The sequence below is a fragment of the Pseudoliparis swirei genome, chromosome 6 (genome assembly GCF_029220125.1).
Source record: "Pseudoliparis swirei isolate HS2019 ecotype Mariana Trench chromosome 6, NWPU_hadal_v1, whole genome shotgun sequence".
Taxonomy (NCBI): domain Eukaryota; kingdom Metazoa; phylum Chordata; class Actinopteri; order Perciformes; family Liparidae; genus Pseudoliparis; species Pseudoliparis swirei.
In genome coordinates, this window is record NC_079393.1 from 26774715 (window position 1) to 26787214 (window position 12500).

The 12500-nt window shown below is 47.3% G+C and overlaps 3 protein-coding genes across 11 annotated transcripts in view; 2 read left to right on the top strand and 1 right to left on the bottom strand.

The window, feature by feature from the left end:
• Positions 1–92, top strand: part of bmal1a (basic helix-loop-helix ARNT like 1a) — a 28819-nt gene extending 28727 nt beyond the window's left edge. For all 9 annotated transcript variants that reach the window (XM_056415900.1, XM_056415907.1, XM_056415904.1 and 6 more), the window contains one exon: positions 1–92. This exon is cut by the window's left edge and continues 1599 nt beyond it. The gene's annotated coding sequence lies outside the window, so the exon portion shown is untranslated.
• Positions 93–2816: 2724 nt separating this feature from the next.
• The window catches only part of LOC130194764 (BTB/POZ domain-containing protein 10-like), a 22851-nt gene continuing 13167 nt past the window's right edge, over positions 2817–12500 (bottom strand). Inside the window, exons 5-8 of the mRNA XM_056415926.1 lie at positions 8988–9108; positions 7181–7378; positions 6485–6595; positions 2817–4069 (exon numbers count right to left, since the gene is read on the bottom strand). Coding sequence (XP_056271901.1) covers positions 3582–4069; positions 6485–6595; positions 7181–7378; positions 8988–9108 — 918 coding nt within the window. The 3' untranslated portion in view covers positions 2817–3581. The remainder of the gene's footprint in view (positions 4070–6484; positions 6596–7180; positions 7379–8987; positions 9109–12500) is intronic.
• si:ch211-176l24.4 (NF-kappa-B-activating protein) overlaps positions 8624–12500 on the top strand; it is a 35051-nt gene continuing 31174 nt past the window's right edge. The window contains exon 1 of the mRNA XM_056415951.1: positions 8624–8769. The gene's annotated coding sequence lies outside the window, so the exon portion shown is untranslated. The remainder of the gene's footprint in view (positions 8770–12500) is intronic.

The window sequence follows — 12500 nt, forward strand, 5'->3', positions numbered from 1 at the left end:
ATGCAAATATATATGAGTACGATGAGTGTATTGTATGTATCGGCAGTGAAATATTTTAAAAATAAAATGTGTTTCTTTCATTATGGACAAAACATGGTGCTACTGATGTTGTCAATCTGGTCACATGACATCTATTGTTCATCTGGTCACATGACATCTATTGTTCATCTGGTCACATGACATCTATTGTTTATCTGGTCACATGACATATATTGTTCATCTGGTCACATGACATCTATTGTTCATCTGGTCACATGACATCTATTGTTTATCTGGTCACATGACATCTATTGTTCATCTGGTCACATGACATCTATTGTTTATCTGGTCACATGACATCTATTGTTCATCTGGTCACATGACATCTATTGTTCATCTGGTCTCATGACATCTATTGTTCACCTGGTCACATGACATCTATTGTTCACCTGGTCACATGACATCTATTGTTCATCTGGTCACATGACATCTATTGTTCATCTGGTCACATGACATCTATTGTTCACCTGGTCACATGACATCTATTGTTCACCTGGTCACATGACATCTATTGTTCACCTGGTCACATGACATCTATTGTTCACCTGGTCACATGACATCTATTGTTCACCTGGTCACATGACATCTATTGTTCATCTGGTCACATGACATCTAGTGTTCATCTGGTCACATGACATCTATTGTTCATCTGGTCACATGACATCTAGTGTTCATCTGGTCACATGACATCTATTGTTCATCTGGTCACATGACATCTAGTGTTCATCTGGTCACATGACATCTATTGTTCATCTGGTCACATGACATCTATTGTTCATCTGGTCACATGACATCTATTGTTCACCTGGTCACATGACATCTATTGTTCACCTGGTCACATGACATCTATTGTTCACCTGGTCACATGACATCTATTGTTCATCTGGTCACATGACATCTATTGTTCACCTGGTCACATGACATCTATTGTTCACCTGGTCACATTACATCTATTGTTCATCTGGTCACATGACATCTAGTGTTCATCTGGTCACATGACATCTAGTGTTCATCTGGTCACATGACATTGTTCACCTGGTCACATGACATCTATTGTTCATCTGGTCACATGACATCTAGTGTTCATCTGGTCACATGACATCTATTGTTCATCTAGTCACATGACATCTATTGTTCATCTGGTCTCATGACATCTATTGTTCATCTGGTCACGTGACATCTATTGTTCATCTGGTCACATGACATCTATTGTTCATCTGGTCACATGACATCTATTGTTTATCTGGTCACATGACATCTATTGTTCATCTGGTCACATGACATCTATTGTTCATCTGGTCTCATGACATCTATTGTTCACCTGGTCACATGACATCTATTGTTCATCTGGTCACATGACATCTAGTGTTCATCTGGTCACATGACATCTATTGTTCACCTGGTCACATGACATCTATTGTTCATCTGGTCACATGACATCTATTGTTCACCTGGTCACATGACATATATTGTTCATCTGGTCACATGTCATCTATTGTTCATCTGGTCACATGACATCTATTGTTCATCTGGTCACATGACATATATTGTTCATCTGGTCACATGGCATCTATTGTTCATCTGGTCACATGACATCTATTGTTCATCTGGTCACATGACATCTATTGTTCATCTGGTCACATGACATATATTGTTCATCTGGTCACATGACGTCTATTGTTCATCTGGTCACATGACATCTATTGTTCATCTGGTCACATGACATCTATTGTTCATCTGGTCACATGACGTCTATTGTTCATCTGGTCACATGACATCTATTGTTCATCTGGTCACATGACATCTATTGTTCACCTGGTCACATGACATCTATTGTTCATCTGGTCACATGACGTCTATTGTTCATCTGGTCACATGACATCTATTGTTCATCTGGTCACATGACATCTATTGTTCATCTGGTCACATGACGTCTATTGTTCATCTGGTCACATGACATCTATTGTTCATCTGGTCACATGACATCTATTGTTCATCTGGTCACATGACGTCTATTGTTCATCTGGTCACATGACATCTATTGATCATCTGGTCACATGACATCTATTGTTCATCTAGTCACATGACGTCTATTGTTCATCTGGTCACATGACATCTATTGTTCATCTGGTCACATGACGTCTATTGTTCATCTGGTATATATACAGGACTGTCTCAGAAAATTAGAATATTGTGATGAAGTTCTTTATTTTCTGTAATGCAATTAAAAAAACAAAAATGTCATGCATTCTGGATTCATTACAAATCAACTGAAATATTGCAAGCCTTTTATTCTGATTTATTGCTGATTATGGCTTACAGCTTAAGAAAACTCAAATATCCTATCTCTAAATATTAGAATATCATGAAAAAGTATACTAATAGGGTATTAAACAAATCACTTGAATTGTCTAATGAACTCGAAACACCTGCAAGGGTTTCCTGAGCCTTGACAAACACTCAGCTGTTATAAATCTTTTTTTTTACTTGGTCTGAGGAAATATTAAAATTTTATGAGATAGGATTTTAGAGTTTTCTTAAGATGTAAGCCATAATCAGCAATATAAAAAAAAATAAAAGGCTTGCAATATTTCAGTTGATTTGTAATGAATCCAGAATGCATGACATTTTTGTTTTTTTAATTGCATTACAGAAAATAAAGAACTTTATCACAATATTCTAATTTTCTGAGACAGTCCTGTATATATATGTATGTATCTAAATCCATATGCAGTCCCAGTGGACTCGTCTCCTTTACAGATTGAAAGCGGGAGGCGTGTGTTTGAAGCATTTATTGTAAAACATTGTGTCTCCAACATGTTCTGTGTGCTCGGAGCAGAAGAGATGAAAGGATGAGGAGGAGAGGAGAGGAGAGGAGGAGAGGAGGTACGTTGAGGGTGAGGTATCCCAGCAGCAGGTGTGTCTCCTCACAGGCAGAATGAACTCCTCTGGTCCGCTGAGTAAAGAACCGTTGGCTGCAGAGGAAGGCCGAGTGGTGTTTGGGGGGGGGGGGGGGGGCAGCAGGTGCTTCATCTGGAACGCTGCGTCCTTATTGGCTCTCGACGGCCAATCAAGTGTCTGTGCTCCGAGCCGCTCTGAGTCCGACAGCCACATGTCAGTTGTAGTCCAGTGTCATTTGTAGTCCAGTGTCAGTTGTAGTCCAGTGTCATTTGTAGTTCAGTGTCATTTGTAGTTCAGTGTCAGTTGTAGTCCAGTGTCATTTGTAGTCCAGTGTCAGTTGTAGTCCAGTGTCATTTGTAGTCCAGTGTCATTTGTAGTTCAGTGTCAGTTGTAGTCCAGTGTCAGTTGTAGTTCAGTGTCATTTGTAGTCCAGTGTCAGTTGTAGTCCAGTGTCATTTGTAGTCCAGTGTCAGTTGTAGTCCAGTGTCAGTTGTAGTCCAGTGTCAGTTGTAGTTCAGTGTCATTTGTAGTCCAGTGTCAGTTGTAGTCCAGTGTCATTTGTTGTCCAGTGTCAGTTGTAGTTCAGTGTCATTTGTAGTCCAGTGTCATTTGTAGTCCAGTGTCAGTTGTAGTCCAGTGTCTCATGCGGAGGGCGAGGGTGAGTCGGGGTCCGGCTTGTAGTGGTAGGTGGCCTGAGTGTAGCTGCTGCTGTGAGGGGGGTCCTGGGCCTGCTGGGGGTCCTGGGCCTGCTGGGGGTCCCGGGCCTGCTGGGGGTCCTGGGCCTGCTGGGGGTCCTGGGCCTGCTGGGGGTCCCGGGCCTGCTGGGGGCCCGCCGTGTTCTCCGGCGCCGGTCCCAGAGCCGGCTGATGGGGATCGTTGACGCCCGCGGTGTCCAGCTCGTCCGCCTGAGGGTCCGGGGCCCCCGGCTGGTCCCGGGGCCCGTCTGCGGCGCCGGCGGCGGCCAGGCTGCTGCTGGACTTGGACTTGATGCACTGGAAGTCCACGTGGCGGCTCTTCCCCTCCTCCTTCTCCCAGGACATGCGGATGAAGGGACGCTGGACGTAGTTGTAGATGACCTCCGGACGACCTCCGGGACGCCGCTTCACCTTCTCTTTGTAGGTCGGGTAGCCTGGAGACAACGGGGGGGTCAACACACGGCTCGGCAGGGGAGAATAACGGAGATCTGAGGCTGTGAGTCTCTGAGGCTGTGAGGCTCTGAGTCTCTGAGGCTGTGAGGCTCTGAGGCTGTGAGGCTCTGAGGCTGTGAGGCTCTGAGGCTGTGAGGCTCTGAGTCTCTGAGGCTCTGAGGCTGTGAGGCTCTGAGGCTGTGAGGCGGCTCACTCTGTGTCACTACAGCGTCACAAGGTCTCTGCGATGCCCTGATCCTCAAAAAGAACTGACGCCCTTCTTCAAGGGTTCACTGTTGACTTTAATCGATGAAGGTACGACTACATACGATGAAGGTGAAGAGGTCGGTCTCACGTAAAGACTCGTTCACACGCCTCCAAATCAAGAAGGTCAAAGCGCCGCGACGAAGCAGCTGGAGACAAACGGACCGGGACCAGGACCAGGACCGGGACCAGGACCGGGACCAGGACCACTCACTTCCTTTAGTCGTCCAAATATGACCAACAAATCGTCCGTTCCAGAATCAGCGACGTGTTCCTGTTTGTGCATTTAGCAATAAGCTAGCATCCATTAAAGGGTACCTGTTGTGATCTCGAATGTGTAGCCAGATCAAAAGATAATGTGTTTCTAAAGGTTATTCATGCACTGACGGTCCAGTATTCAATAACAATACGTAGTTTAGGCTGTTCAAAGTCCCTCAACTCCGACAAGCTTCATTGCACTGGTGCTTGAATATGGCGCCGGTGGTGTGACGTCACATCGTTGAGAGATCGACAGCCAACCACAGCGGATGTGTTCAGATACCAATATAAACAACGTCGAGCGCTCGCAAACAAATGCTGAGAACTTAATAATATAGAAAACGGGCGAAATATGGACGATGAAAGATTGTCTGATTCAGCAACTGGATACTTGTTTGAACCTTTAAAAGCAGACTATCCCCATTTAGTGAATTGTGACAGCGATGATAGCGATGATTCAGATGAAGTTGATGCCGAAGGACCGCCGGTCCAGATGCTTCACCGTGCGGACCGTGCACGCAAGTCGGCGGACGTTTGGTGCAGTTGTGGGAAATGTGTGCCACAAAAAACAGACATAGAGTGCATTTGTTGTAAAGAGCACGAACTTATGTCCGATGATATTGTGACATTAGACCTCATCTGCTTCACACAAAAGCGTGAGCTTGATAGCTACATCGCGCATAAGCCAGCGCTGGAGATGTCTTTCATTGATGCAATGATCGGCCGACATGTTCGGGGTGCTAGTGACTTTTTCTTTGCTCCGTCCGTCCCGATGCGCGCAAACCGGTGTCGGGAGCTCCGCGGCGCACGAGACGGCGGGCAGAGGACTGTCAACGCAACACGTAGAGACAGAAATGACGTGCTGCTGCTGTAATGTGGCGCTATAGAGAAAGTGACAGGGGGGCGGGCCAATTTTTTTTTATGTCATGCGATCTACCAATACTACGCCGCGATCGACTGGCAGGTCGCCGCGATCGACGTATTGAGCACCCCTGATATAGATTGTGTAATTCTTGAGGCCACCGATCTATCCCAAGAAGCAACGCGTGTAGAAGTGGCTCCGGATTGGCTGAATTCCTTTCAACGACTCCACGTCATAGTGACCTCTGACATGAGTAAATAACTAGCAAAATGTCTGCGCCCTGAAGCGTTCACGGACTCGGAATGTTGACAAAGAAATGTAAAGCCTCGGGCTATGCGTGACTTGTTGACAATAGCGGCGGGGTAAATACGATTTATTTGATGCGCCGAATGGATGTAGCACGTTGTTGTTTTTGACTACAGGTACCCTTTAAAACAAATCTTTAAATATTAAACTGAATTGTATATATTATATATTAAATCAGACACTGATGTCACAATGCTGCATTTTACTTTTTTTTTCCAACCCCAAATGCTTTGCACTGGTGTGTGTGTGTGTGTGTGTGTGTGTGTGTGTGTGTGTGTGTGTGTGTGTGTGTGTGTGTGTGTGTGTGTGTGTGTGTGTGTGTGTGTGTGTGTGTGTGTGTGTGTGTGTGTTAGTAGATCCTAATTTGTTCTATATTTTTGAAAAAGCTCCCGCGCCTTCACGGACCCCGAGGATCAGACGGGCCACTCAAACATGCTCAGAGGAACGCTCCAACGCAACCAGCACGTTGTTGGCGTTGGCGTGGAAACGCTTGTTCGTTCAGTGAGACTGGGTGATGACATCATTCCTTGGTTACAGTCTACCACTGTGGCCTTCTGGGTATTTCTCTTTAACAAATGAACGCTTGTCAGAAAGGTCCTCCGGGGCCACCAGACGGCTGTTGACTCTAACTACTGTGTTTCAGGAAGAGGAAGGAGGAGGAGGAGGAGAAGAAGAAGGAGGAGGAGGAGGAGGAGGAGGAGAAGGAGGAGGAGGAGGAGGAGGGTACCTTCTATCCCCAGGCGTATCTTCTTCAGGCCGCGGTCCTTCAGGACGCTCTTGGCCACGTCTCTGTTCTCGATGTATTTGAAGAAGCGGTACAGCTTGGTGCTGTAGATGACTGGAAGGGAACACACACACACACACATGAGTCCTGTGTGTGTGCGTGTGTGTGCGTGCGTGTGCGTGTGTGTGTGTGTGTGTGTGTGTGTGTGTGTGTGTGTGTGTGTGTGTGTGTGTGTGTGTGTGTGTGTGTGTGTGTGTGTGTGTGTGTGTGTGTGTGTGTGTGTGTGTGTGTGTGTGTGTGTGTGTGTGTGTGCAAAGGGTCAACCACCCGGAGGAACACGATGTTGCTCCTGACGAGACGAGGAGAGGGGCAACACGTGTGAATTGATATCATTTCATATTGTGTTGTTGTTGTTGTTCTTTGTTGTGTGTGTCCCGTGTGTGTGTATTTAGATATATATTTATAAATATATATATATTCCATAAATAATAATAATAATAATAATAACTTTATTTATATAGCACCTTTAATAACAAAGTTTACAAAGTGCTCTACAGAGTCAAGGCAAAAACAAATGGAATAGTAAGAAACAAATATAACATTTAAAAATATAGATTAAAATAAAAATAAAAAACAGACAAACTAGATTAGGGCAACCAAAGTTCTGCATGAACAGCCGGCGGAGGGGGCGTGTCTTACTCTGTGAGTACTCCTCGCCCATCTGCGGGGGATACTCTTCGTCCCAGTCCACCACGTCTTCGTCGGTCAGCACCACCACGTGACACTCCCGCTCCCCGCTGTGGGCGCTGGCCACCATCAGCGGCAGCACCATCTCCTCCAGGTAGCACTGGAACTGGCGGCGGGCGCCGTCGTTGGACAGCTCGTGCATCAGGGCGCCTGGGGGGGGGGGGGGGGGGGCAGCGATTGGTCAGTTTGAAGTTTGAGAAACACTGAACATGAAAACTGTTCTCAGGGCGTCGCATAGGAACCAGAGAACTCGTGATGCTCAGCTGGAGAAGAACGTGAAGTGAACGGGGTTTATTCAGACACACTTGAACGCACCATTACATATTATTAATTAATGGAGGCGTTGTGTATACACACAGCTGGAGACACAATCACTTCAAAGCGGCACCCCACCTCCTCCTCCTCTCCACCGCCTCATCCCCACCTCCTCCCCCCACCTCCTCCTCACCCCACCTCCTCCTCCTCTCCTCACCCCACCTCCTCCTCCTCCCCACCTCCTCTCCACCTCCTCACCCCACCTCCTCCTCCTCTCCACCTCCTCACCCCACCTCCTCCTCCTCTCCACCTCCTCCTCACCCCACCTCCTCCTCCCCACCTCCTCCACCTCCTCACCCCACCACCTCCTCCTCTCCACCTCCTCACCCCACCTCCTCCTCCTCCACCTCCTCACTCCACCTCCTCCTCCCACCTCCTCACCCCACCTCCTCCTCCCACCTCCTCCTCTTCCTCCCACCTCCTCCTCCCCACCTCCTCCTCCTCCCCACCTCCTCTCCACCTCCTCACCCCACCTCCTCCTCCTCTCCACCTCCTCCTCACCCCACCTCCTCCTCCCCACCTCCTCCTCCTCCACCTCCTCACCCCACCACCTCCTCTCCACCTCCTCACCCCACCTCCTCCTCCTCCCACCTCCTCACCCCACCTCCTCCTCCCCACCTCCTCCTCCTCTTCCTCCCACCTCCTCCTCCCCACCTCATCCTCCTCTCCACCTCCTCCTCCTCCTCCTCCTCCCACCTCCTCCTCCTCTCCACCTCCTCCTCACCCCACCTCATCCTCCTCTCCACCTCCTCCTCAACCCACCTCTTCCTCCCCCCACCTCCTCCTTCCTCCATCCCCCTCCTCCCTCCTCCTCCTCCCCCCAGCTTAGTGTGTGTGTGTATACACACAGCTTAGTGTGTGTGTGTGTGTGTGTGTGTGTGCAGAACAGATCAGAGATCTATTTCAATTAGACGCAAATAAAGGATACAAAATAACTTAAAAGTGGCAACTAATGACGACTCCCTCCACCTCCCCCTCCTCCTCCTCCCCCTCCTCCTCCTCCTCCTCCCCTGTTGGGAGAAGGAGGCTTGTGATGGGGCTGGCTGCATAACAAGCATTACATCTCACAGCTAATCATGACCTACTTAGAGCCACACACACACACACACACACACAGCAGCCTCCTCCCACTCACAGAGAGGCACCGACACACACTCACAACAGAGGAATCACAAACACTCCAACCTCTCGCTAAACGGCCTCCAAGGACCAGGATGTTGCCACAGGTACGTCCAATCAGCTGTGAGCAGCACACCTGGACACACACCTCCATATGAATCTGACCTTTGTGTCAGCTGCAGTGAACGTTGTGGAGCAACGACATCGCCTCCTCTGGACGTCACGGTGCCACTTACTCGTCGTCGTGTACGCCGAACGAGAAGAAGTGAGCGGGTGACGACGACCACCCGCTTCCCCGTTGTCAAGGCAATCCGCGGCTACTCACTGAGGTCTCTGCACTTGATGGTGCTGTCGTTGAAGGAGATGCAGAGGTAGTCACATGCCTCCCTCAGCTCGGGGATGGAGACGCCGTCGGGGCAGCGGATTATCCCCGACTTGTAGTAATCCTGCCATTTTCAGCAGACACACACACACACACATGAATAAAGGAGCAGAAGCACCGCGCGGGGTGTTTCACGCACACACACCAGCATGGAGAGGAGAACCAGACGCCATTAGTGATGCTGGTTCACTCGCACACAGGCGGCAGAGAGAGAGAGAGAGATGGAAGAGAGAGGGAGAGAGATGGAAGAGGAAAGGGAGAGAGAGGGAGAGAGATGGAAGAGAGAGAGAGAGAGAGGGAGAGAGATGGAAGAGAGAGAGAGAGAGAGAGGGAGAGAGATGGAAGAGGAAAGGGAGGGCTGGAGAGTGAGCTGTGATGAAAGTAACAAGCGGCGACGTCACAGGTAGAGAGAGAGAGAGAGAGAGAGGGGGGGGGGGGGTTAAGGGGGAGGGTTGGAGAGCAAAAGCAAACGTCACTTTCCCTCTCTGTCAGAAAACTCACTTCCTGTTTGGTTCTTCTCTTATTTCCTTGTCTCTATAATCCATTATAACATAACCACCTCAAGTATGTAGCCTATCCTATGTAGTAGCAGCTAACAATGCTATGTGGTGCTAGTCGGCTATGTATCCTATGTAGTAGCAGCTAACAATACTATGTGGTGCTAGTAGGCTATGTATCCTATGTAGTAGCAGCTAACAATGCTATGTGGTGCTAGTAGGCTATGCAGGGCTCTCAAGTTTTGAAGACAGGCAAGAGCTCCGAGAAGAGGGGGGGAGGGGGTGCTAGTGACTTTTTCTTTGCTCCGTCCCGATGCGCGCAAACCAGCGTCGGAATTCTGCGGCGACCGCGATCGACATATTGAGCACCCCTGCATTAAAACATTAAAGAGCCGAGAGTTTTTTTCAGCGTGAGAAATACGATGTGTAGCGGGAGTGCGTGAGTTAAGACCGAAATGCGTGAGTCTCACGCTCAATGCGTGACACTTAAGAGAGCCCTGCTATGTATCCTATGTAGTAGCAGCTAACACTGCTATGTGGTGCTAGTAGGCTATGTATCCTATGTAGTAGCAGCTAACACTGCTATGTGGTGCTAGTAGGCTATGTATCCTATGTAGTAGCAGCTAACAATGCTATGTGGTGCTAGTAGGCTATGTATCCTATGTAGTAGCAGCTAACAATGCTATGTGGTGCTAGTAGGCTATGTATCCTATGTAGTAGCAGCTAACGTTGCTATGTGTCGCTAGTAGGCTATGTATCTTATGTAGTAGCAGCTAACGTTGCTATGAGTCGCTAGTAGGCTATGTATCCTATGTAGTAGCAGCTAACACTGCTATGTGGTGCTAGTAGGCTATGTATCCTATGTAGTAGCAGCTAACAATGCTATGTGGTGCTAGTAGGCTATGTATCCTATGTAGTAGCAGCTAACAATGCTATGTGGTGCTAGTAGGCTATGTATCCTATGTAGTAGCAGCTAACGTTGCTATGTGTCACTAGTAGGCTATGTATCCTATGTAGTAGCAGCTAACGTTGCTATGTGTCGCTAGTAGGCTATGTATCCTATGTAGTAGCAGCTAACATTGCTATGAGTCGCTAGTAGGCTATGTATCCTATGTAGTAGCAGCTAACGTTGCTATGTGTCGCTAGTAGGCTATGTATCCTATGTAGTAGCAGCTAACGTTGCTATGAGTCGCTAGTAGGCTATGTATCTTATGTAGTAGCAGCTAACGTTTCTCTGTGGTGCTAGTAGGCTATGTATCCTATGTAGTAGCAGCTAACAATGCTATGTGGTGCTAGTAGGCTATGTATCCTATGTAGTAGCAGCTAACAATGCTATGTGGTGCTAGTAGGCTATGTATCCTATGTAATAGCAGCTAACAATGCTATGTGGTGCTAGTAGGCTATGTATCCTATGTAGTAGCAGCTAACATTGCTATGTGTCGCTAGTAGGCTATGTATCTTATGTAGTAGCAGCTAACGTTGCTATGAGTCGCTAGTAGGCTATGTATCCTATGTAGTAGCAGCTAACGTTGCTATGAGTCGCTAGTAGGCTATGTATCTTATGTAGTAGCAGCTAACGTTGCTATGAGTCGCTAGTAGGCTATGTATCCTATGTAGTAGCAGCTAACGTTGCTATGAGTCGCTAGTAGGCTATGTATCCTATATAGTAGCAGCTAACGTTGCTATGAGTCGCTAGTAGGCTATGTATCTTATGTAGTAGCAGCTAACGTTGCTATGAGTCGCTAGTAGGCTATATATCCTATGTAGTAGCAGCTAACGTTGCTATGAGTCACTAGTAGGCTATGTATCCTATGTAGTAGCAGCTAACGTTGCTATGTGTCGCTAGTAGGCTATGTATCCTATGTAGTAGCAGCTAACGTTGCTATGTGTCGCTAGTAGGCTATGTATCCTATGTAGTAGCAGCTAACGTTGCTATGTGTCGCTAGTAGGCTATGTATCCTATGTAGTAGCAGCTAAAGTTGCTATGTGTCGCTAGTAGGCTATGTATCCTGTAGTAGCAGCTAACGTTGCTATGAGTCGCTAGTAGGCTATGTATCCTATGTAGTAGCAGCTAACGTTGCTATGTGTCGCTAGTAGGCTATGTATCCTATGTAGTAGCAGCTAACGTTGCTATGAGTCGCTAGTAGGCTATGTATCCTATGTAGTAGCAGCTAACGTTGCTATGAGTCGCTAGTAGGCTATGTATCTTATGTAGTAGCAGCTAACGTTGCTATGAGTCGCTAGTAGGCTATATATCCTATGTAGTAGCAGCTAACATTGCTATGAGTCACTAGTAGGCTATGCATCTTATCTAGTAGCAGCTAACGTTGCTATGAGTCGCTAGTAGGCTATATATCCTATGTAGTAGCAGCTAACGTTGCTATGAGTCACTATTAGGCTATGTATCCTATGTAGTAGCAGCTAACGTTGCTATGAGTCGCTAGTAGGCTATGTATCCTATGTAGTAGCAGCTAACGTTGCTATGAGTCGCTAGTAGGCTATATATCCTATGTAGTAGCAGCTAACGTTGCTATGAGTCACTATTAGGCTATGTATCCTATGTAGTAGCAGCTAACGTGCTATGAGTCGCTAGTAGGCTATGTATCCTATGTAGTAGCAGCTAACGTTGCTATGAGTCGCTAGTAGGCTATATATCCTATGTAGTAGCAGCTAACGTTGCTATGAGTCACTAGTAGGCTATGTATCCTATGTAGTAGCAGCTAACGTTGCTATGAGTCACTAGTAGGCTATGTATCTTATCTAGTAGCAGCTAACGTTGCTATGTGTCGCTAGTAGGCTATGTATCCTATGTAGTAGCAGCTACAAAAACTTTGACAGAAAAAGGCAAAGGGTGCCAAAAGTGTACATGGGAATCATGGCGTAGATCTTAAAAACCCCGACGGTGATTAACACACAAGGCAAAGCACCCGTCAGTACAAGCAGTAATAATGGACCAGTG